General features: G+C 39.6%; 1 protein-coding gene across 1 annotated transcript in view; it reads left to right on the top strand.

Annotated features, from left to right (window-relative positions):
* ndp (norrin cystine knot growth factor NDP) overlaps positions 1-25,510 on the top strand; it is a 43,199-nt gene that overhangs the window by 12,150 nt on the left and 5,539 nt on the right. Inside the window, exon 2 of the mRNA XM_004081607.4 lies at positions 23,959-24,384. Within this exon, the coding sequence (XP_004081655.1) occupies positions 24,178-24,384 (207 nt within the window). The 5' untranslated portion in view covers positions 23,959-24,177. The remainder of the gene's footprint in view (positions 1-23,958; positions 24,385-25,510) is intronic.

The raw sequence follows: 25,510 nt of genomic DNA, 5'->3' as shown, positions 1-25,510 counted from the left end.
GTCTTCAGACTGGACACATTTAGTTAGCTTAAAATGAACCAGAGTTAATTTCCCCCGATGATCCTGAACACATTTTCAGTCTGAACACACCCAAGCAGACCCTGGTCCACCCTGACCCTGACCTCTGACCCATCTTTTGAGGTGGTCTCAGTTAATTTCCAATCGGTCTGAGCTTAGGTTCTCTCTGAAATTTTCTCAGTCTGAATTGAATCTGTGTTTGGAGCGGAACTACTAACTTTAATCACATGCTTTGGTTTTTAGTTTTTTTGGATCATAAACAGAATTGTTTCCATCAACTGAGTTTGCTTCTTGCTGTATTTCTGACTCTTCTTTACTCCTCACCTTGGGGGGCTGCACGTTTTTGTAATCAAAGCCGAGAAAAACAGAGACGAAACACACAAGAGTCACAAATACATGAACAGTCAACGTGCAGTAGATTACTACTGGAGTCCACCAACATTTTGACCACATTTTCCATATTTTAAAAGACCAATAAAAATGTTATTGCTAAAAGCTAAGGTCTTAATGAGCTTGTGAAAGTTCTCTGTTAGTTATGTATATTTTTGGAGTTCTTATATTAGTTGGGTCTTAATTTTACTAACTCCTGAAGTAAATTCAGCAGTAAAGCAACATTAATGTAATTGTTGGCTCACAGATTTGCCAGGGCGTGTTCAGGCAGGAGGCTTGTTTCCCATCATGGCTTTTAAGAACGTAATCATCAAACTGTCTTCAAAGCTTAGCTTTTAAACCATCAATCAATATTCCATAAGTCCACAAATCCTGAAACTCTCAGACCGAAGCCAGGCTGGAATGAGAGGATTGGGTCGTATTGTAGTTGGAGCCTTCAATCATGAACTAATCGCCCCTCAGCAAAACTGAACAAAAATTTACCTTACTTTATTGGATTTGTTGGAATTTGATATAAATATGAAAAGTGATAAAATCAGAGCAGAGCTACAGCTTCTTTTGGGCTTAAATGAAAATTAATGTACTGTATATTAAAGGCTGACTCTCCTGTTTTAGGTGTATCACTTTACAGAGGAGTCAGCTTTAGAGTTTAGGAACATAAAGTAGGAATAAAAACAAGATTTAGAACAAGAAATAAAAAAATAATAAGATAAATTTCCTTTTGGTAAAACAGAGGGGAGGACTGCCTCATCTGCATGGCAGCTTTTTAGAGTTCATCTCAAAGTTCCCCAAGTATGGCAGTGTTCTTTATGACCTTTATTGACATATGCTTTCTATTGCTTTTTATATTCTTTTTTTTGATAAATGTTCTAATGCAATGTTTTAACTTTAAAATAAATATGACCAGACTATCACGGTGGGCTTGTTTCTAAGAAGATTTTGCATTTTTTAATGATTTCTTAATCTATCAAGCACATTTACACCAGAGGATGTTCAGAGCACCTTGGACTGAAGCAGCAAAATAAGTCTTTATTATAACAAGAGTTTAAATTAGAATTTTGCATGTTGATTCGAACGTTTTATTTGATCACTTTAATTATTTGTAATTATTTTCATTACTTACTTTTGACAGTTTTGATTAGTTATGGTAAATGATAAATGGCAGTAACAGTAATCAATCCCTCATTTATGGCAGAGGTTAGGTTCTATAAGACAAGTCAAAGTCAACTTTATTGTCAATTCTACACGTGCTTGACATAAAATGAATCGAAATTCTATTTCTTACTCTCTCGTGCGTAGACAAAAAAAAAATTAAAAGTACAACATTAACCAACAAAGTGCGATTCCAAGAAGACAAATTTACAGTAGACACAATTTTATAGTAAATATATGTGGGGGTCCAAAGTGGCATGTAGTGCAGGGATTGTGGTTCACGGGGGATCAGGGGAAGGATTCGACTGAGCACTGTTCATGGGGGGAGATAGATGGTGGATAGGTGGGTGGAGAGGGAGGAAGTTCTTTAGCATCCTGACGGCCTGGTCAATGAAGCTGTTTCTGAGTCTGGTGGTGTGGGAGCAGAGCCTCCTGTACCTCCTCCCCGATGTCAGGAGGCTTAACAGGTTGTGTGCAGGGTGTGCGTCCTTGACAACTGTCAGCGCTTGTGTCAGCGGGTGAGTCGGGTGGTGTACATGTCCCGGAGGGAGGGGAGTGGTGCTCCAATGATTTTCCTGGCTGTGTTCACCCCACACAGTGATGTAGCTGGAGAGGAGGCTCTCAATGATTCCTCTGTAGAATGTGGTCATGAAGGACGGTGAAGCACTTGACCTTTTCATTTTCCACAGGAACTAGATGACTTGCTGGGCTTTCTTTGCCAATGAGGTGGTGTTGGTGGTCCTGGAGAGGTCCTCACTGATGTTTACTCCCAAGAATTTTGTGCTGCTCACTCTCTCCATAGCATTACCGTCGCTAATCAGTGGCAGGTGTTGAGTGTGGCCCCTCTGGAAGTTGACAACAATCTTCTTGGTCTTGCTGACATTTAGCAGGAAGTTAATGTTTCTTCACCATTTTGTCAGCAGATCTACCTCTTCCCTGTAGTATCTCTCATTGCCCTTGGTGATTTATAGGAATGGGGCGCTACATGAACTATACCATGCCATCGGTGAACAACAGACAGCACATCCATATTGCTTCATCATTCTTACCGGAGATTTTAACCATGCTGATCTCAAAACAGTGAACATCGAACCATCAGACCACATCAGTGTTAAGGCCTGTTCACACCGGGACGAATTTCGCCGGCGATTTTCGCCGACGTTTAACGCCTCGTGACTAAACAAAGGGCACCAATGAGAGTGTGCACACCGACGCGAAAAAACGCCAGGCGTTAAAGCGTCGAAAAAAAAAAACGCCTCGGGTTCGTTTTTTTTTTTCGAAGCGTCGCGTCGAAATCTACTCGACCAATGAGAACGGCGCTTTTGCTCACGTGTCTGGAGCTTCTGAAGTTACAGTAAAACACAACTTGGGGGCGCTCAAACACAAAACTGCCTTGCTGAGCACACATACCAGCGAAGAAGATAGACGCCAAGTAGCGTCTACACTGCCGCGAAGCAATAATGACGGACATTCTAAAATATCCCCGAACCAAGCACCAGTTGGAGCAACTGGTGCTTGAAATATTCATGTTTTCTTTGTTTGATTCTGACAAGCGCGTAAATACTTGCTCTCTTCTTCTGAGTGAAAAGCGACTTTAAGAAGCGTAAAGTTGCGCAGCGCCACCTTGTGTACAGGAGTATTTCTGTTTTACATTAAGCGCCATCTAATGTCAGGGAATGAAATTGCATGTTCACTCCACTCATCGTCAGCGAAAATCGCCTGGGTGTGAACACAAAAAACGTGACGAAAAACGCTGGCGAATAACGCCTGGCGAATATTCGTCCCGGTGTGTACGGGCCTTTAAGCTTATGCCTGCATACAGACAAAGGGTGAAAGTCTCCAAACCAGATTTGAAGAAAGTAAGAGTGTGACCTGGACTGCTTCGAAACAGCAGACTGGGGCATGTTCAAACAAACTGCCACCTACAACAACCTCACAACAGTCAATGAGGTCACAGCACACAATGCAATGTAGCAAAAAAAACTGTCAGACTGTGAAAGGTGAACTGCGACATATCGAGGGACCATTGTACTTAATATTTGTACTTGCTTTAACCCTTTTTTATTGGAGCTGTTGCAAATAACAGATGTTCTTGAAATGACTATAACTCTTACGCAATTAACATATTCCATGACTCTCAGCTTTAGTATCAGCTGGCCTACATTTATTCCATGAATACTAAACCACTCTAAAGTATTGCACATCACTGCATCGCTGCTTTACAAGGGTTCAGCTTCTGTTGGAACTACGTTAATCGAACCTCTCATTGAAACAGTAAAGTCTGCCCAATACAGAAGGCCTTCAGCTCTTTTCTGTTTGCTCAGCTGCTGGACAGGACGAGTTAAAAAAAAGGACTTTACCGTAATTATGTAAAAAGAGTAAAGGCTAATTTGTACTTGTCCATCAGCGGTGTGTCTCCGTTGCGTTAAATCAAAAAAGTAGAACGTTCATTAATCTATCAGAATGTTTACATCGCCTCCATCATGTCTCCATCATGCAGTCCACGTCCAACCCAATGCAATGCACAATCGTATCAACAATCGGAATAACCCACCTATCTCGATCGGAAGGAAATTTTGATCCGAATGAGTCTGATCAGGGCAGACTGTTCTGAACGGCGTGTTTACAAGATGCATTTTTATTCTGATCAGGCGTTCCTTCTGATTACTTTTGTCCATGTAAACTCAGCTATTGACAAAGAAGACCACTTAATGCCACCAAAGGTGTTCTTGCCTTAAACTGGTTTCGCTCAAAATGCACCCAAATACCATCTGTATTTCTCCAAACCATATCGATTTAATTCTATATATACCTAGAAACAGCCGCTTTACTGCATTTCACAATTAGACTAAAACAATGTGCAGTTTCTGCACTGAATGTACAAAAATACTGAGCTTGTATCTTTTTTTTATTTAGTTCAAGGTTTATTAGTTTTTTCAGTCGTTGGAGCGAAAATACTGAAAATAACTTTGTTGCACGAATAAAGATCTCATCTCATACTGGAGATGGTACAAAGGTGTTATTTCATCATACGGTAGATGCGGCGTGTTTGCCAATTAGCAACAAGCCTATAATTATATCTATTTTGAGTGCTCTTGTCAAATTTACCATCTTTACTTTATTTAGAATTTACTTCAATACAAAAACATTTTTTTCATAATTGGAGACAAAAAATTCAGGTGTCAAGGGTTTAAGAAATCCTCAATATAAGCTTCTTTACGCATTGGAAATAGCACCTGAGCTAAAAGAACAGCAGTTTTCTCATTAATAACAATAATAAAAGTATTTGAAATATGTATTTTTTATCATTTCCTTTGTAATGGCCTTCCACTCTGCTGTTCACATTTGCCACCCCTCCATATATATCTGGCCCTCCCGCCACGCCATATAAAATGTTATAGCTCTGCCACTGCATGGCTGGCTTGTTGACACTGACTCAGTCTTGGAATATTGTGGAAGAGGGGGAACCAGCACCCACTCTATTGTCAGCAACCTGGCTGCTGAACAAAAAGCCTAAATCATGCCAAACTTCTTTTTTGTTTTTAAGAGTGTTATTATGTTAATTCCTCACAAAAACAACCCCAAAGCGGTATTTTGATCCATTTACGCATTTCTAAGAATTCCTTTGAAACCCTGCTAACTGAGCACCAGTTTTTGTGGGAGAACCGCAGACACGCTGCAGAGGCCGGCTCCAGGTTGATGTCATGAAATGGTCAGCACCCACACGGAGCGAAAGCCGGAGTTGTTGTGTTCTGGGTAGGAAAAGGGAGCTGCGAAAACAACTATTATTTCATTTGAAAATCATACTTTAGTGCGCCAAAGGTAAGATGTTTTCATGTATATGGATAGAGTTTACTCTGAAAGGCTTAGGAAAAGTATGATATAGCCCTTTAAAAGTGCATCACATTTTTGTATTGGTCTTGAGGGTTTTAATAGCTGGGGACATCTCCTTCTGTCAGTGTTTCTCAAGAAGGAACACTTGAAAAACAGGTTCCTAGTTTCAGTTCTTATGAATGAAGAAACTTGGTCTCTTGTAAAAAAGCTGGATTACATTGGATATTTATAAGACTGCCATTATGCAAATTTCATTTTTGTCAGATTTCAGATTGATGTCTGCCTTCTCTGCTTTTAGTTGTCAAAAATTACATTAGATTTTCTCCTTAAAGTGACAGTTCTAAAAGCTTTGTCCCCCCTCTGATCATCTTTTGATCTATTTTAAAGTGTTCCCAGTGGTCTTTTATTTCTGATTATGCAGATTTTATCCAAAAGGCAAAAAAATGTTTTCTAGGACTTAGTTTCTGCAGAGCAGCAGGACTTCATCAGAAATTCACCTCTGAGTTGTGGTAGGACTATCGGTGCAGAGTAAGCCACTTTCACCTCTCTGTTCACACTCTCTCCCTTAGGTTTACAGTCCCTCACACCCCCAACCTAACATTTACGGGTTAACAAAAATGGCAAGCAATATCTGAGCTATCTAGCCGTACAGTTTTGATCCAGACTCCTACTGGGACAAGGAAAACAAAGACCTACATGGATATGTTTGTCTGCAAGTGGATGCATCAGAATGGAGCAGAGCGTATTTTCTATGTTACAAAAACAACTTTTCCAAAGGCTTTTTTTTTTACCTGCTTTTGATTCACAACAATTTAAACAAAGAAATACTCAGAAATGCAATCTTAATCTTGTTCTTCTTTATACATGTCCTCCTTCATGAGAAAAATGCCACAAAAACATGTTTAAAACACCATTTTCATTGAAGTTGATCTTCAAGCATTTTTGTATGTGATTATGTGTGAAAAGAGGGCCAACATTGTCATCATACACAGTACAAAATGAAACGGAAGTATGAGGGGCCGTATAAGACATTATTTATTCTGAACCATTCACATTCATACATTCTTGCTCTCACAGTCATATATACTCTCTTTCGCATACATATATTCTCTTACGCATCCATATATTCTCTCTCACATTCATACATTCTTGCTCTCACAGTCATATATACTCTCTTTCGCATACATATATTCTCTTACGCATCCATATATTCTCTCTCACATTCATACATTCTTGCTCTCACAGTCATATATACTCTCTTTCATACATATATTCTCACTTGCACATTCATATATTCTCTCTCTCGCATGCATATATATTACTTTACACATACATACATTCTCACTCTCATTGTCACTCTTAAAAAAGAATGTATGTATGTGAAAGACAAGTATATATGAACGTGTGAGGAAGAGTTTATATGTGTGTGTGAGAGAGGAGTATGCATGAAACGGAAGTGACTTTGGATGAAAAGGAAGGCACTTTGAATGAAAAGGAAGGCACTTTGCATGAAACGGAAGGCAGATGATTTCTCGTGCTCTGATTGGACGAGAGGCCGCCACCTCCCATTTTGAACACACTCTAAACCCTATCACTTGTACTGACTCATAACTATTAAGGTTACACAACTTAAATGTCATTTTGTAGTTGATTCAACTATAAAGTATTAAGCTCTATCAAGATTTTTTCAAATTTAACTTAACAGTGCTAAATATTTTAAAGCTTATTTGTATCTAGCACTCAAAAATTTTAAGATCCCTGAAGTAGCGTCATGACGTCATCACGTACTGGTGGGAGGGTCTTTCGTTTTCTCTACGTTAGCTCAGGTGGCCATGTTGGATTTGCCGAATGCGAGTATGCGACGTTTGAAATTGAAAGTCGAGCATTTTATTTTTCTGCAAATTGCGTTGCGATTTCGTCCCGCTTCAAGACGCCCCAACCTCGGGTTTTTTTTTTCATCCGCCTCATCGCTGATGGTGCCGTCTTGTCTTCAGCCCTGATTTAATTTGGTAAGTATCGTTCATGGTTTATTTTGAATGAATGCTTTAAGAATGCTCTTATACTACCGTAAATGTGGTTTACTGTTGTTTAAACATATGTGTGTTACGATTGTTTTAGAGCTTAATGTGGCAATGCATACATGATTAGTTTGTCATAGCAGACGTATGGCGAGCCAAACCCAAAATGCATTTCTGCCCGTAAGTTACGACAGTGATGAGGTTTTTTTTTTTTTTCAGAGGTAGAAATGATCTGTTATGCTGCAATCACACTAAACATGATCCGCGTGTGAAATTCGCGTTGGAGGCCTCTGTCTGTGGCTAAAGTTTGCTGCTGGACATTTGTCCAAAAATGTCACTCAAAGCCTCTAACGGTTGTGTGGGAGGAGCTACCGCCAACAGTTTTAAGCCTGGTTGCTACATGGAAGCATTGGGTTTTGAATGCAGCTTTAAGCTTTTATAAATCACTGATCTCCGTTATAAAAAAGGTTTTTGTAAAAATAAATTAATCAACGTGCTCGTGTTGTGTTCAGGTACCGAACTACAGAGTGTTCAGTGTTTCACCTCAGGTAGACGCCAAGGCCAGCCAGGTAACTTGTCTCCTGATCAGTTATTTGTCTAGAGCTATTTTAAAAAAACAAAAAATGCAATAGGTTGTGTAGTGCAATAAATGTTTTTTGATCAGAATATAATTGAAACATTTTTTAACATTGAAAAATCTCTTTTGGACTTTTTCAGATACTGAACTTCAGAAACTGAACTTCAGAAAGTTCACCAGAAAGTCACCATTTCACCAGAAAAGAGGTGTCAGTGGGTGAGTTTTATACTTATTTAATATATTCATCCTGAACTATTACCATTATTAGATTTATACGGCAGCATGGAAACATTTATGCACATTTTAACTAGCCAAAGGTCTAAATAGAGCTGAAATTATTTACATTTGAACTAAACATATTTAGATTGCAGGCTGAAGGTGGCACAATGGAATGGAGGTGCAAGTTGTGTTCTGTTACTTTGGCACTATGCAGTACTACATATAATACTGCAGTACTACATAGCAAATCTTCCAAAGTGTTTCCACTGCCATGTATGTGGAAACACTTTGGAATATTGTCATGTCTTTATGACAGTATATTACAATAATAAAATGATGTTGCATTAGCACCATTCCATCATTTGAAACCATGAAAACTCATCTGTCAAGATCTGAAATGGATTTATGTAGAGTAGATGCAGTCAGAGGAAATTGTGCAGTTTTTACATGTTTGTGTAACTTAAAGCTGCCCTTTTCTGAGACTAAGTCCACCAAAACAGACAGGAACTGGCCAGCTTGGTTAGGATTTATGACCTCCAGGTGAATTTCTAATGTGCATAATTCAAAAACGGATAACAGCTGTAAGAAGCCAAGGTGTAACTTGCCTTAAAAATGACTTTGGGTCTTTGACCTGAAGTGGATCATGCCATGAACACTGTATTGTACTCTCACTAGAAATAGACATCTAGAAAAGGTATCATTTTATTATTTCTTAAAGTTCTTTAAATAAATATTGGAAGTGTTTGCTCTGCATTTGCTTCAAAGGTAATGGATATTTCTTTTTATTCTTTTAGGACCAGCGTGACGTGAACATGAGACGGGCACTTGTCCTCCTTGCACTTCCTGTTTATCTGCATGAAGATGCCTCCAACTTCTTAGAGACCTGTACAGTAAGTGCAAACGACTCCCTGTCAATGGTTTTCACTAATCCTTTAATATTGATTGAGATTTTATTGAGTGACATAATAAATAGGGCAATTGTTTGTAGTTTGTAAACTGAGTGATATTTTTAAATGGTTTTAAAAATGAGATGGAAGATGAGACGAACATCAGGGACTCCTGATTGGAAGGAGTGGGAACATTTTCGTTTACCTTTTTCTGCTCCTGATCCATCATTATTTGAATAAAGAAAAATGAAGCTTTAGTCTTAAATTATTTTATAAATGTCCTCCTTCAGAAAAATGCTAAAGAACTTTTTAAAAACACAATTTTAATTGGAGTTGGTCCTTAAAACATCATAGCCAGTTGATTAAAAGCTAACAGAATGTTAGCATGAAAAGATTCCCATTGACAGATGGCAGGAATGTCAGTTTTGGACATTAGTGTGATGAATATCTTTGAGGGTCTGAACTCATCTGTGTTTTTTGTTTTGTATTTTCCAGAATACCAGACCTCACAGACACTGCTGTGGGTATCTTCTCAGTTGTCGTGGTGATGCTCCTGATGCTGCCGTCAGTGGTCCCACACATCTGGCTGACTAATCTCTTCTAACTCTTCGGGGACATCTATGCTCTTGACCTACAGCACCCCAAAAAACTTGAACTTGCCTTCATATTTATTCAGAATGCTGTCTTGAGCCTTGAGGACAGCAAACCACTGAAAGGACCTTTATTGACGCTGAAGAATGTTTCGTTGAGTGAGTCTTCCAGAATGGACTATTTGTTGGTTTAAGTGTTATGTAACTAATGTGTTTTGTTGTGATCATATGCTTTTTCTGCCGTACAATACAAAACCAACTCTTTTTGTCAATATGTTGTGTGGCACTCTTATAATGCAGTTTTATTGCACTGATTGTTTCTTCATCCTCTTGATATTTGTGCTTTTTTTTAAAGAGCAATTAAAAAAAGTGTATTAAGCAATCACTATTGTGTGGCCTTCACGTTTGTTGGTTTTTATCAATGTTAGCCTTTAAAATGTAGTGGGGCAGTATCAATATCTCTGTTTAGAATACATTTTAAGCTGAAGAATTTTAAATATTTTCAATGCTACACATTTAATGAGTTAAAGAATTTATAAAGCATTTGAGTGAATTTTACATATTTTATGAGTTGAGTAATATAAAAATATAGTTAGTTAAAGCGTTTTTTAGTTGGAAAATATTAAAAACTTTAAGTAAATAATCTCTCTTTTATAAATTGAGGAATCTTAATATTTTTTATATGAAATAATACAAATGTAAGCCAACTGACAATATGAATTTTAATAAATATTAACTTAAAAGTTTTAATAATATAACTTAACTGTTGCGTAATCTGTTACACAATTTTTAAGTTCAGTCAACTCGCTAGGGATTACAGTGCAGACGCTAACATGAACCAGCAAGAAATCCCAAATTAACAGACTTGTGGTGTGGAAAGGTATGTTTTTCAGCTAGCAGGAATAATCAAAGTATCCGTTCTCTGTTTCAAAATGAGATTGCCACAAAACCGTATGTTATCTCATACTGGAACAGCTTTGGATGTAGAATTCAGTGGGAAAAGGTTTGGACCCTGCCACAAAAGTATTTCATCACCAATAAAATCAGAGAAATTTCTTTCAAAATTCTTCACAAATTTTATCCAGTGAAACATTTCTTTACTAAGTTTAAAAAAGATCTGGACATAAACTGTTCATTCTGTCATTCCTCACCAGAAACTGAACTTCATATTTTTTGGTTTTGCTCTTTCACTCAACTATTTTGGAAAGATGTGATACATTTTATAAGAACGCATCTATGTGAAGATTATAGATTATTTTACGAGCATATTATTTTTGGATATTTTACACAAGAAAGACTTAATGCAGAAAAAATATATGTAGTTAATTTACTTATAATTATGGCTAAATACTTTATACACAAGTGTAAATATGCCAACAAAAAAAACGTGTTTTATGTTTTTCAGAAAGAAATGGTTTTGTATGTGAACAGTATTAAATCTTCCACTAACAAAAAAGCTGTCAGAACAGTTGAAACATGGTCTCTCCTGAAACTTTAACAGATTCCTTTGCCTTATTATTTTTGTTTTCTTTTTGCATAACCTGTTTTACATGGTTATCATTATGTTTTTTTTGTTCATTCTCATGGCGAACGTGAAGATTGTATTTTGCACACAGTGGAGTTTTGTGTTTGGTATTTTGTATGTGCAAGATATTGTTAATAAAGTTTATTTTTAAAAAAAACGAACCGGCAAGAAGTAGCCACGGGGGTCCTGCAGCCATCGGAACCTTAACAAATATTTCATCTCCACCTCACCGTTGCCTTTTTTAAGAAATGACAGCTGGTTTTCCCACATTTATATGTAGTTATGGATCGAAAACAAGAGGAATTTGTTTTAATGTAAATGCGTGTTCCAGCGTCTACAGGAAGTGTCGCCCATAATTCACGCAAAGGCTCATGGGGGCTAGGAATAAGGTGGATACGGATTTTCTGTTTCGGTGGCACTTCTATTACCATTATTGGTATTTGAGACATTCCTTTGTGTCTCTAGAGATGCAGACAGATTTGTGACCACTTGAGGTGAAGATAAAATATTTCTTAAGGTTCCGATGGCCTTCTTATTGGTTCGTGTTAGCGTCTGTTCAAAATGGGAGGTGGCGGCCTCTCGTCCAATCAGAGCACGAGAAATCATCTGCCTTCCGTTTCATGCAAAGTGCCTTCCTTTTCATCCAAAGTCACTTCCGTTTCATGCATACTCCTCTCTCACACACACATATAAACTCTTCCTCACACGTTCATATATACTTGTCTTTCACATACATACATTCTTTTTTAAGAGTGACAATGAGAGTGAGAATGTATGTATGTGTAAAGTAATATATATGCATGCGAGAGAGAGAATATATGGATGTGCAAGTGAGAAAATATGTATGCGAAAGAGAGTATATATGACTGTGAGAGCAAGAATGTATGAATGTGAGAGAGAGAATATATGGATGCATAAGAGAATATATGTATGAAAGAGAGTATATATGACTGTGAGAGCAAGAATATATGAATGTGAGAGAGAGAATATATGGATGCGTAAGAGAATATATGTATGCGAAAGAGAGTATATATGACTGTGAGAGCAAGAATGTATGAATGTGAGAGAGAGAATATATGGATGCGTAAGAGAATATATGGATGCGTAAGAGAATATATGTATGCGAAAGAGAGTATATATGACTGTGAGAGCAAGAATGTATGAATGTGAATGGTTCAGAATAAATAATGTCTTATACGGCCCCTCATACGGAAGCAATAGTTTGTGTTTTGTGGTTTAGGAAAAAAGCTAAAAATTTTTGAACATGTACCAGAAATAAGGAATGTATTTGTGCTGTGGACACGTTTAAAGTTGGTTCAGGTCTCCCAAAAACTAAAGGTAGTTTAGGGAAACATTCCTTGATTTGGAAGGACGAGCTGCATTGTGACATTAATTGATGGCTTTCCACCAGATTATCTCACAGGAAATTTCCTTCGAGTTTTTCCCATTAATTGACTCAAGAGGTGTTGAAATGCTAAAAAGCAGCAAGGAAAACCTTTGAACAGGAGAATAAGTAGGGTGGTTCTTGGATGTTTAAAGCATATAATGTCCTGAATAAGATTCACCAGTCTCCTGGAATATTAAGTGATGGGAGTGGAATGGGAGTTACTTTCAGTTTTAGAGAAATTGTCCCTCATCTGACATGTGCCCATTATTAAAAGGTCAGTTTGAACCCAGCTTCTGAGGTTTCCTCTATGTTTAGTCACAAATAAAATGTGATTCCAGTCCACTGACTCTCAGCCTGAAAATCTGGCAGACTGAAGCCGTGTGAAACAGAGTAATGAAGATGCTTGAGAACTTGTGAGGGGTTTTTCTAACCATTCCAGCCTGTGCCTCCTCATGACCTGGAGCCTCCTGAGGGACTAAAAACATTTGTTGGGTTTCTACTAGAAGGCAGCTTCAGACCCAGGACATCTCTGTTTATTCAAGTTTAAACATTTATACATTTGTTTCAATTGAAAGAACAAAAGAAATGGAAAAAATAAAAAAACAGCCAAGCGGAAAAAATGCCCCTCTCTATAGTGGTTTATTAGATGGAGTCTGGCCCTGCGGCACTTGTTTACTTTAATAGAGGTTCATGGATAATTCAGAATGAATGACTTGTTGTATTTTGTGGGCTTTGCTGCCAGAAAAGCTGTGTTTCATAATGAAAACAAGTCAAGGTGACACAGTGAGTCACAGTTACTGAAGCTTCGAGCTCCGCAAAGGCAAATTGACTGCTTGGCGCTGACTCAGGGAAGACGGAGGACATAATGGACAGTGGCGAGAAGAGAGACTCAGACTGGATGGAAGCTGATGACCTCAATTGTTGAACACTATACCCATTTATTTTTCTAATCACAGGGATCCGTGTGGTTGAAATAGATGATTCCAAACATTAGAACAGAGAACAAAACTCAGGATGTGCTGGTCATTGGACTTAGACATCAACCGGGGTGATTCAATTCAATTCAATTCAATTTTATTTATATAGCCCAAATTCACAACAACAGTCGTCTCGATGGGCTTCGTATAGGTAATTGAAAAAGTTAAGCATAAAATCAAAAGGATCATAAATACATAGAATTCAATAGGAAAATAATAAATTGAACTAACTAAACAGACTAAACTAAACTGGACATCCCTTCCCTTTGACCCTCCTTCGCGGTAAGGAAAAACTCCTAAGAAAACAGATTCCGGAAAAAACGAAGAAACCTCAGGGGTGCCCACATGAAGGAGGGATCCTCCCCCAGGACAGACAGGCGGTTTACCAGAACTCATGGAGAAGAATTAACTTATCTAACCCTACAACTACATATTTAAAGTCCAGCAGACGAGCTTCATCCAGATGGAGTTGGGGGGAGTCGGGGGCGCGAGTCGAGCCGGAGACAGGATTCACAAACAGGTGTAGGAGCAGGAGCAGAGACGAGGTACACGGCCAGGTACAGAGCAGAGTAAACCAGGGAAGTCCAAGGTTTTTTGCAAGAGGGACCAGATTTGGCAAAGTGAAAATGTGTGAGGGCCATCCAATCAGCAACCTTATAATTACATTAACCCCTGTAAAGACCACAATCAAAGACTTGACAGAAATTCAATTTGTTTTAAACATTTTCATGAAACACATAGACAGACAAAGTTGCAATGTACTTTTTTTTGGGGAGAAATAGATAGTACCAATTATGATACATTGGGTGATTAGATAAGTAATTAGATGCAAAAAAACACGAGAGTTCTGGGGGGGAAAAAACATTATTTACTCATTGTCTCAAATTTGATCCACACATTTTTAACATGGTGTAACTGTGTTATAAATAAGCAAGACATTATCAAGTAGTCATTTAAAAAAATGAATGACAATAGATATATTCATCTCACCATAAAGTTTTGAAAATGAGTAAAACTAAACACTCACTCGAGCACAGGTGCTATTTCACGTTTGAACAAATAGTTTGCATGACTGAATGAAATGTCTCACATGTGTTGGTCTGAAGGCGTGTGTAAACATTAGTTGTTTTAGGTTGACATGTTTGTATGTGAACATTTTTGGAGCCAACAGGTTTGTTTGTAACATTTTAATATGTGTGTGGACAGGCCCTTCTCGATTTGTGTTACTTCTAAACCTTACTGTAGTGATTATAAATATCCGGCAACTTGGCAACTTGTTGCTTTATGCTGCGTCATAGCTTCAACCCCCCCCCTCCTTCTATAATCACCCTCCTATCCCACCCCCTTCTAACATCCCTCTCTCTTCTTCCCTCCTTTTCTTTTCTGTCCAGTCCAACAAAAAAAAAACAATACACCTAGTGTGTCAAAAGATTCCTAACCTCAGTTGTAACAGTAACGTATGTCTAACACAAGAGGCTTTCAGCTCTCATCTGTTTGCTCAGCTGTTTGACAGGAATAGTTAAACAAAAAGAAAAAAAATTGAATTGAGCAGGAAAAGCATTTCTACTGCCCCTAGTGGAATGATGATGAACGAGGAAACATGGACCAATATTTTAAATAATGGATTTTAAAGGAAAGTATGGATCAGGCTGAAGAATTTTAACATACAAGTCTATCTAAGAATAAATCTTTTGTCAACATTGACTTTGGGTTCATATGAAATGTTACATATTATTTATTATTTAAATGCTCACCGTAAACCTTTAAATTGAAATAATGTCAACAGGAAAACAACACAAGTAGTTATCTAATTCCGAAGTACAAACCACTTTGGTTTTTCTCACAGAAACAAATAAAACTGTTTCTCATGTTGGCCCCTCAAGGTTCAAAGGTCAAGTAGCCACAGGTTTTTGTGATTTTGCCAGTTTTGCAATGGCGTTCAACGTCATTAAGCCAATCACAGTAAACAAATCATACACACAGTTATAAGAAAGTCTTATTGATTTTATGACAGGAGTCAGACGGGCAGGTAGAAATTTTAACTCAAGAAGCATTTGGCCCATGGGCCAGACTTTGGACAACCCTGTTAAAAACTGTCAGGACTCTTTGGCTACGTTCACACTGCAGGGCTTAATGCTCAATTACAATTTTTTGAAGAAATTTTAATTTTTTGCAAGGCCGTTCACATTTCCAATTAAATGCAAACTTTTGTGATCTGCTGTGTGAACGTAAAATGACCCAGAAGTGACCCGCATGCCCAGAAGAGTACTCAACGGTGAACGACGTCACTTGTTGCATTATTACATTTATTTTCACAAAGGAGCCAGCGCAATTACAATCTTCTCATTTTAAGAAGGCATTGGAGCCAGGATCGTCTGTACCCACTGTTGCGAATGTGAATGTGCTGGGGCCGTGCGTGCATGTGTAAGAGAGGAGAGAGTGCGTGCAGCAGAGGAGGGAGTGAGAGGGGGCAGCGGAAGTGTGTTGGGGGGCACATTCATGTTGTGTGTTACGAAGGAAGGAGAACGATAACAAGAGAAGGTTTCCCCCAGAATAAACGCTATTGACTCTATTACCCACTCTGGAGAATCTGAGGGTCCGAATGGGGAAGTGAACCCCGAAGGAAGATCCACCTTCGGCCCTGGAGAAGGTCTCCCTCGCGCTTCCGACCACGGTCGGACAGGGAAAAAGTCATCGCGGGAAAGGTTCAACACCATGTTCGGTTGGGATAAGAGCCCTTGAGTTTGGCCTGAATAGAGCTGTCACTCCAAATATTAATCCAATCGGTGACCTCGCTTCCCTTCCACTGACTGGTCTCAGCAGCATCGTCCGCCATGGTTGATGTTTATGTTCTCGTTCCCGTCTACTTCAACGCAGAATTATGATGTTTGTTGCGTGTCAATGACGTACGGGTCGGAAACATGTGGCCTGGCCGTTCAGACGGCGGTCGCATTTGAAAAGATTGGTTACGTAACGGATTCAGGACCACATACCCAAGTGGCCTGTGTCACATTTGAAAAGATCGGATCTGGGTGGTTCAGGCTGTCATGAAAAGATCAGATACAGGTCGCATAGGGGCATAAAATCGGAATTGGGTCGTTTCAGCCTGTAGTGTGAACGTAGCCTTAGAGTCTGAGCAAAATAGATGAGGATAAACTCATGAATATGAGCTCACACTGAACTTTACGTTGCTCCAAACTAGCTTACATTGTTTACCTCTACCTTGTGGCATTACAAAATGGGTAATTTCTCACCCTTACTGTTGAGTAATGAACTCATTTGGTGGGCTGCTCTGTCCATTTATTATTCTAAAAGACCCCATTATCTGTCATCCATGGTTATGGCACTGAAATCCCGGGATTTCAGAGCTCCAGTCTGAGCCGTCAGAGGAGACCATCATAATGATGTGTGGCCACTTCGTAAAGAGCGACGTCTCCTCTGCCGTTCAGAAAGAGCTGACAGTATCACAGCAGACAGCAATCAGCAGTAGAAGAGGAAAGGTCCCGCTCTATTGACTGCTCCGAGTTACAGCATTTCCGTTAAAGGAAGATTTATTTAGTTTGTCCCGGTCTTTGCTAGGCAGTCCGCGGCTGCCATTATCTTTGTTTGCTTTTCCCTCATGGTAGGCCCAGGCTCTGTTATCTGTTTAACAAAAACACATGTTATAGGCGAACTGTGACTTATGGGGAAATGCCAAAGGTGTTTTCTTAGCGTTACCATAACCACATTTAATTTAATATGTTTTTTGGTATGAAATCCATTGTGTGTGGGGGGGGGGGTTCTTCAATCTTACATTCACATTCTGTTCTTGCAAAGCGGAGTGTCGTGTAACTAAAACTGGCAGAGATGTTTGGCTTCTAACTCCCAAACTCATTATACATGGAGATTCTCCACAAAGTATTGGAAGTCAGAGGTGGGATTTTGCTCCAGCCTCACGTGGTAATTGAATTTCGATTCAAATGTTAATTTTACAGACATGGAGTCCTCAAAGCCAGAAACCCACGTTTTGTTTTTACCAGTGTGGCTGGACAGCCCTGTTCTGGGAGAAATAGAAACTCTGACTTCAACTGTGCATCCTCTCATTTTATTTCTTTTTATTTGTTTGCATATTTAAAGACCCACTGCGATCATCTCTCGATCTATTTTAAAGGGTTTTTAATTATGTTTATGCTGTTTTTGGTTCAAATCAAAATACCTGTGTCATTTTCTAAGACAGTTTGTGCAGAGCGGCAGTAGCAACACTTCAGTGATCAGTAGCAGTAGAAATTCACCTCGCCGTTGTGGGCGGGACTGTTGTAAATAAGTAAGTAAGTTTTATTTAAAAAGGGACATTTCTGTCAACCAGAAGTTGTCATGACTTGAAGGATTGATAGACCCAGATGCTAAAACCCAGAGAGAGGACGAAGATAGGTGAAAGGTAAGAAATGGAAAAAGAAATGTTATTTCCTTCCAGGAAGGTTGGAGTGACTTGGTGGGCAGCTGGAGAGCAAAGCGGCTTGTGGCGTGGCTGGAGGTAAAAGCGCGGCTTGGCAAAGCTTGAGGGTTCCACCGGACTGCTGGAGAACTCGAGCTGACATCCACACTGGGGACTCTTGGAGGCTGGAATCCTGAGACAGAGAGAGGCAGGTTAAGCACAAGGCCAGACTTGAACAAGGAAACATGAACTAGACTTGAGACCAGGTAGAGTCACCATAGAGGGTAACGAACTGGCGTTGGCTAATGGGTCTGGATCTCCTTAAGAGCAGAGCAGGTGATGAGGTGAATTGGTCCCAGCTGGTGGAGTCAGGAGCAGAGCAGGAGGGGGAGGGGGAGGAGACTGACAGGCACCATAACAGAAGTGGGTGTTTGGCTCCTCTGGAATCTTTGTATTGCTCATGTATTGATCAATGCATATATTACAAGGAACTGTCATTAAAAATTAGCATTTTGGTAATAATTTGAAATAACACTAGGGTCAAACACTTCCATTCAGTTTGTCAGTGTCAGAACAACCAAAAAGAAAACAAAATTTTGAAATTGAACTTTTATGATCTGTCTCTGCAGCTCAAACATTTCATGGTTATGTAGTGACCAGTATTAGTTAGTTGAACAGTTGGTACCAGGCCACCGAAGAAAAAAAAACACAATTTACATATTTTTTTCATTTTATTTATAATCTGATTCTGAAGGAAGTTTTATTTTGGAAAACTACTGGATTTCTCCAACACCTTCCTCATTTTTGACACATCAAGTCATTCTGTCACATGTCAAAAACATCATAAAGGTTTTCTTACAAGTCAGAATTTTACCTAAACAGACCAGGAGTTATAAATCGACATATTCATTTAATAAAAGACAGAATTTCTATGGAAGCACCACTACGGCCTGGTCAGGTTTGTCTCACCTGACAGCACGCCCAGCCCACATCAGCTAATGTTAAGTTGATCTCCTTCCAAGTTAGTAACAGATCCTAAATTAAATCAAGCTATTTAAGCTCTGAAAATGAATGCTACTTCTTTTTAAAGCTCTGGTGCTGTAAGCTCCCTGACGCCATTCCTGTCTCTTCAGTGTGCCTGACAAATGTGGATTTGGCTCAAATTGATGCCTTGTTTGTTCTGGACAGGTGTTTCCTGCTGCTCCAAGGGGGATTGGGGGGTATTTTGACAGGTCATGTTAGAAAGTTTAAGGGACAAGAGTAGTTTATGGGCAGGTCTAAAGCTACATTCACACCGCCCTTGTCAATAAAAAGTCTATGAAAATGCACGTAAACCCGCAATTTGGGCTTCCGCTTTTAAAACCTTTGCATTCACGTGTAGCTTCTCAAGTTTCTTTGAACCATTTCAAGAGCTGTGTACAAAACATGCAGCCACCAACTTCAGGCTCATCCAACTTTTAAGGTGTGAGAAATAAATGCAAAAAAAGAAAAGGTCACTAAAATTAATATCTAATTTAAATCTAATAATAAATCTAATAATAAACATAATTCCACAGTTTGAACCACTTTATTGGCAGCCTCCTTATAACATGAGACAGTCGGTTGCTAAATATTATGCATTATTATTATTCTGTAGGGGAACAACTGTTGCAATAAATCCTTATCCTCATGACTTCAACAGAAAAAAACTTTTGTCCAAATTTTTTTAAATCTGCTAAAAACACAATTCATTTAAAAGAGGTTTAGGTTTAGAAATGTCCTCTACAGAAGACTAATGTGCATTGTTGGTATTCAGGAAGACATTTAAGGTAAAGATTTTATTTGATCCTCAGTAAAGTGAAGACCCAATGCTTCATTGATGGCTCTGAAGATGAAACCATCTGCAGGTTTGGGTGCGCAGACAAAATCTGGCTGCATGCAAGACCATCCCAGAGGTCTGCTGTGTAAACCCTGCGGGACATATTTGATGGGCCAGTGAAACATCCCCACAAGTATTTATGCTAGCCGCCCCAGTTATATCACAGTTCATCCCAGGAGGAATGTTAACAATAAATGATTGAAAAGAAAACATCATGGCTCACATCTTATGTTACTGTTCAAGACTAATGAAGTCTTTTTGAATTTGATCAAAGAAATATAAGACCTTCCTGTTTATTCAGAGGGAACCTAAACTTAGGAACGCTGAACACTGCTGGATTTGAATGCGACGTCATTACAGCTAAAAACCCGGAAATAACTGACAGAAGTCCGAGCTCTGTCTCCCCCTCTGGTCACCAGCGGGAACTGACCGCAGAGTTCTAACCACACTACATCTCCAAGCAACCCCAGCACACACTTCCTGGAGGCCGCACACCTGACTCTCATTCACTCAATCACTCTCAGCATACTTAAGCACTGCAGTGAGCCTCACTCAGTACGATGTATTGTTTGTGCCACCCTGCCTTCATTAACAAGCGGTGTTCTGTCTCTGACCTTCTGTCTCTGACCTTCTGTCTCTGACCTTCTGTCTCTGACCTTCTGTCTCTGACCTTCTGTCTCTGACCTTCTGTCTCTGACCTTCTGTCTCTGACCTTCTGTCTCTGACCTTCTGTCTCTGACTCCAGTCTCTGACTCCATTTGCCTGCTGCCTGACCCTAATCTCGCCTGGATTCTGGCTACTCCTGTCTCTTCTCTGATGCTCTCGTGTCTGTTATTAACCCCTGCCTGCCTGACCCTGATTTAGCTTTGTGGACTCGTGGCTGAGCAAATAAACCTGCTGCATTCGGAACCAGCCGTCTGCCTGTTCTTGTGACACTAACATTTGTTTGTTTGACTAAATTCATGGGCTTCAGCAGTTTACCTGGTTACCTGATTAAGAACAAAGACAACACTAAAGGCTTTTACAATTTATGAGTGTTACCTTGGGGGTTTCACTGTTAAGGTTTTCTGTTTCCTCAATCGAACTCTCACCAGGGTTCACTTTTCCACCAGAGCTGTAGTTAGCTGAATTTCTGTTTGAAAGTCTGATTTTCAGTTTGTCTTTGTCAGGTTCTGGGACTTAGTGAGTGTCATGTCAACCATAGAAAATGGTTTATTTCCAACTCCAGTCAAATGAAGTCAATTCAGTCGCCATTTTGTTTTTGTTTTTTTGATATTGCTGTCACCATGTTGAAGCCAGACAACATCAGCAAGCAGTAATTGATTCAAGTTAACCGAGTCAACATTTCTATGGCAACCTCTGCCACCAATCAGAACAGAGCTTATTGGAAGGCCACACCCCTACCACTTGGGAAAATCTGTCAAACATTTTGAACGTTCAACGTGAGATCACAAAATCTTATCGAGGCATCTGATTGGTCAGTTTATAAGTTGAGTAACTTGCAATACACAAAAAATATCATAAAAAAAATCAACATTGTAAAGAACATGTTTAAAAGGTAGCAGAGCAAGAATGGTTATTCTGACCAATGAATGACTGAGTAATAGCTGTTTATGTCTTTATAAAAGTCTATGGGATTTTGTCTTCTTGAAGCCAACGGGTATTTCCTGTTTGGAACGTCAGGTGAGAGGTCACTCAGTCCAGTTCTCATTTATAGTCAGGGGTTTTTCATAGTTTGAGGATAATATTTTGATGAAGGTCCTGCTCCCGAGCCAGTCTCCGGCATTTGGCTCCTCCACAACCAGCCCCTGACAATGTAAAGCTTCGGAGAGTGTTTTACCTAGATATCTCATTACTTTAGCTATAATTCAGAGTCAAACAGACATGGTACGGATATGGGTGCTTGTACAGGAGATATTACATCAGTGTAATAAGGGAAATTTTTCCATGATATTTTAAGGGCATTTTATTCAAAAAAAGGATTCCTAAACTGTACTAAAGTTGGCTCCCAAGTTTTTTCACAATTTACTATTTTTTAGTGAAATCATATCATCCATCCGTCTTCAGAAACCACTTAATCCAGGGTTGTACACACTACACAGTTCACCGGTCTGTTGCTGGTGGAAAATGCATCGGTGTACCAGAAATGAAGCTTGCTAGAAACTATACTATCTTCTCTCCTGATTAACCTATGGGAAACAGGAAGTGCTTGTTGAGGTGGTGTGGTGGGTGACATGGTCTGTAGATGTGATTGTTATTTCTTTTGTCCATGTTGTGCTGCTGTGGAGCAGTCGCTGAGGCTCAGTACTCAGTACAGACCAGATTATACGCTCCTAAACTTTGATGTGTGTAACAGACACAGCGGATTTGTAAGGTTCCTGACTTTTGCTTGTGTTCTTTCTGTAGTTCAGATACCTGACAGCTTGACTGACAACATTTCACAGGATAAATCATACCCTTAAGCAAACTGTTTAGACAGACATGCTCAACACCAGTAGTAATGACTGTTTGGAGCTTTCTGCATTTCCATCATACAGTTCGGCTGTGGCATGATATGACAGTTGTGTTGTACCAAACCATGAGCCAGACTCCCTTAAGTTCTAAAATTATTTCTTTGATGACTTAATATATTATCTATTTTAACATTCACTTCAAATCCAAATTTAATTTAGGATTCCCCAAGGGGAAATTAGAAATGATGAGGCCCTGGTGAGTGAAGCCCTTTAAATACATCCTCTGGTCTGTCTTCAGTTGACTGAAGCCCACACACTAACTTCAACTTTAGATAAATGCCTGACTTTCTGTAGAGCGTTATTTATTTATTTATTTTTCAGAAATGTTTAACAAATGTTCACTTTGCTGTCGGTCTCGCCTCCAAATGAGACCAAACAGAACAAAAAAAAAGGATCACAGTCAGCAAGGACAACCATTAACACAAAGTCAAAGTCCCAATCCATTCATCTTTTGATCTATTGTCAAAAGCGTTCCCAGTGGTCTTTTAATTATAATTATGCTGTTTTTAGCCCCAACCTGTGTCGTTTTCTTGGACATAGTTTCTGGAGAGTGGCAGTAGTTCATTTGAAGTTCACCTCTGAGTTGTGGGCCGGACTGGTGACGGATATTGAAGTTATCTAGCCATTCTGCAAGATACACCTGTGCTCCTCTTAAGATCCAGCCCCTCCTTTTTACAACCCTCCATGGGTCCAGACAACCCAAAAAGACACAGCGCTCATAAGAATCAACCCATGTATAAGTGCATGTGACTAAGGCTTTACTCTCTCCAGTTCTCTTATGCAGTCAATGGAAAAGTCACCTATCTGTCTTAAATCTTAGCCATCATAAAGTACAGCAAAACAGAATGGACACATCAGCTAAACACATATTCTTTCACTGTATAGATGTGGGATCATTCAAGTATCTACAAACTATTTACAAATATTGATTATTGCATGTAAAGCAGTCTTTTATGGAGTTTTTTCCATAGTCCTAATAATAACATATATAACAAAGTCCCTAAACTTCAACCACGATGCTCCTCTGTCTCTCCAGTGCCCACCTTTCTCACTAATTCACAACACATTAACGCAAAGCCGCATTGGCCAGATACAAACTCCCCCTGAACCCAAACCCTATTGTCAGGAGGACTATAAATGTATGAAGTTGGAAAAAAGACACAAGGAAAAACATAAATACCTGTGAAAATATGCTCCAGGACTGGCGGAGCCATGAGATGCTTGTTGGGAGAGCAATTTATTTTAATGAAAAACTTGTTCCTGTGGAGGGGTGTGCAGGCTGTTTGTGCATGGCTTTAGTTTCACCTCTGTAATAAAAGCACCAGAACTTGTGTTTCTGCATGTGTGCATCCAGTGTGTGGGTGCTGACCGCTGTGATTGTGGATAACAGGAGACAGTGTTAGCAGCCAGCTTTAAAAAGATATGCACTCAGACAGTCAATCACACAGAGGCTAAGATTTCTGTGAGAGCACTTTGGATGTTGCTATGTTTTTCACTCACCTGATTGAATGACAAATCGACAAAACACATCTCCTGCACACAAAGGATGTACTTGTCCTCCCTGATTTTGCTGCTCGGATTCTGTTTGTCTTTTTCCAGATAGTGATGGATTAACAAGGTGGGGAATGGAGCCACCCTGCTGCCAAACTTCTGCCTGCAAGTTCTTCAGTTTAAACCTCTACAGACCACGTGGGAACAGAGACGAGTCTAAAAGATCTGCGCTGTGAGAAACCAAAGTGGACTTTGTGGCTCTGAGGTACGAGACTTTGGAGCTGCACATCCTGTGATCAGGATCAGGAGCCTCAAGGTGTCCCGATCATGAAACGAGCTATCTTAGTGGGTCCTCACTCAGGCCTCCTGCTGGTCCTGATGTGTTTCCCCCTGCTGGGCTTGGTCGAGTCTGCCACCAACAAAAAGGCCAAAGACAATGGACACCCGCATCTGGGTGACCCAGACCCAGAGCGCTGCGTGAGGCACCACTTTGTGGAAACCATCAAGCACCCAATTTACAAATGTAACTCCAAGGTAAAGCCCAGAAAACACTGCACATAGCACTTTCACTGAGTTAAGTTCACAAATTCATCAGAAGTATATGGAAAAGCCTTTGTTCGACATTTGGTTAGCTTAAAGTGAACCTAAGTTCATTTCCTCCGATAATCCGGAACAAATTTTCAGTCTGAGTGCACCCAAGCAGACCCTGGACCAGGAACCGCTCTCGGATCCACCTTTCGAGATGGTCTCGGTTAGTTTCCAATCGGACTCAGTTTCAGATCAGTCAAAACAAAAGAGCCAAAATGGCCACCATGGCAGGATACAAACACGATAGCAGAGCAACAATAGCTGTGTTTCCATTACACATATGCACAAAACGTGATCGAAATTCTAGAAATGCTGACAAAACAATTTCGCAATAAGACTGTTTCCATTATATCATTAATTTATTCATTCATCTTCTTGCTAATGCGATAAGTTTTTCAAAACTATCACGACAGATAAGAACAAGTATTGATTTAAGTTGATTCACAAAAAGGGAGCATTTGAATGATGTCACAGCAGTGCTGTGCGCCTTCAAGGCAGCTAGACCATTAACAGTCTCTGTATTGAGCCTGACTCAAAGACGCATGTAAAAAACCCATTCAGCTGTTTTACAAAATAAACAGACATAAAAGTAAGCAGTTGGACCCTTCTTCCTGTTTGATAAAATGACAAGAAACATTCAAATTTCTGCCACGGCACCAGCACTTCTCATCATCTATCAAAGGAGACGTCTGCGTCTTATTCAGGCCATGGAGTGGCGAGCTCCTTACACCTGGTAATGGCTCTCAATTAACCAATTTGGAAAACAAGGTTGGAGACTTTACGGAGGGGCTGTGGATTTAACAATTCCACATGACATGCAGCGTTTAATGAGCTGAGTGATGCCGTGGAACTTCTTGTGGTGCCGACTGTGCAGGCATCAATGAGACCAGTTCCTACCAAGAAGCGCATTTAATTTGAAAGAAGAGTTTCCAATTCAGTTTTGCAAAATATGTCCATTTTGATCCACCCCAAAAACCACCTCCTCCAGGCGCAAAGATTTTTTTTGAGAAAATAAGGGTTTTTTTCTAAATTGAGCTGTTTCCATTAAGCATATTTATTATCGCAAATCCAA

The sequence above is a fragment of the Oryzias latipes genome, chromosome 21 (assembly GCF_053564925.1).
Source record: "Oryzias latipes strain Hd-rR chromosome 21, Olatipes_Hd-rR_3.1".
NCBI classification, from domain to species: Eukaryota; Metazoa; Chordata; class Actinopteri; order Beloniformes; family Adrianichthyidae; genus Oryzias; species Oryzias latipes.
The sequence above is the reverse complement of the archived record's forward strand: the minus strand, read 5'-3'. Positions and strand labels throughout refer to the sequence as shown.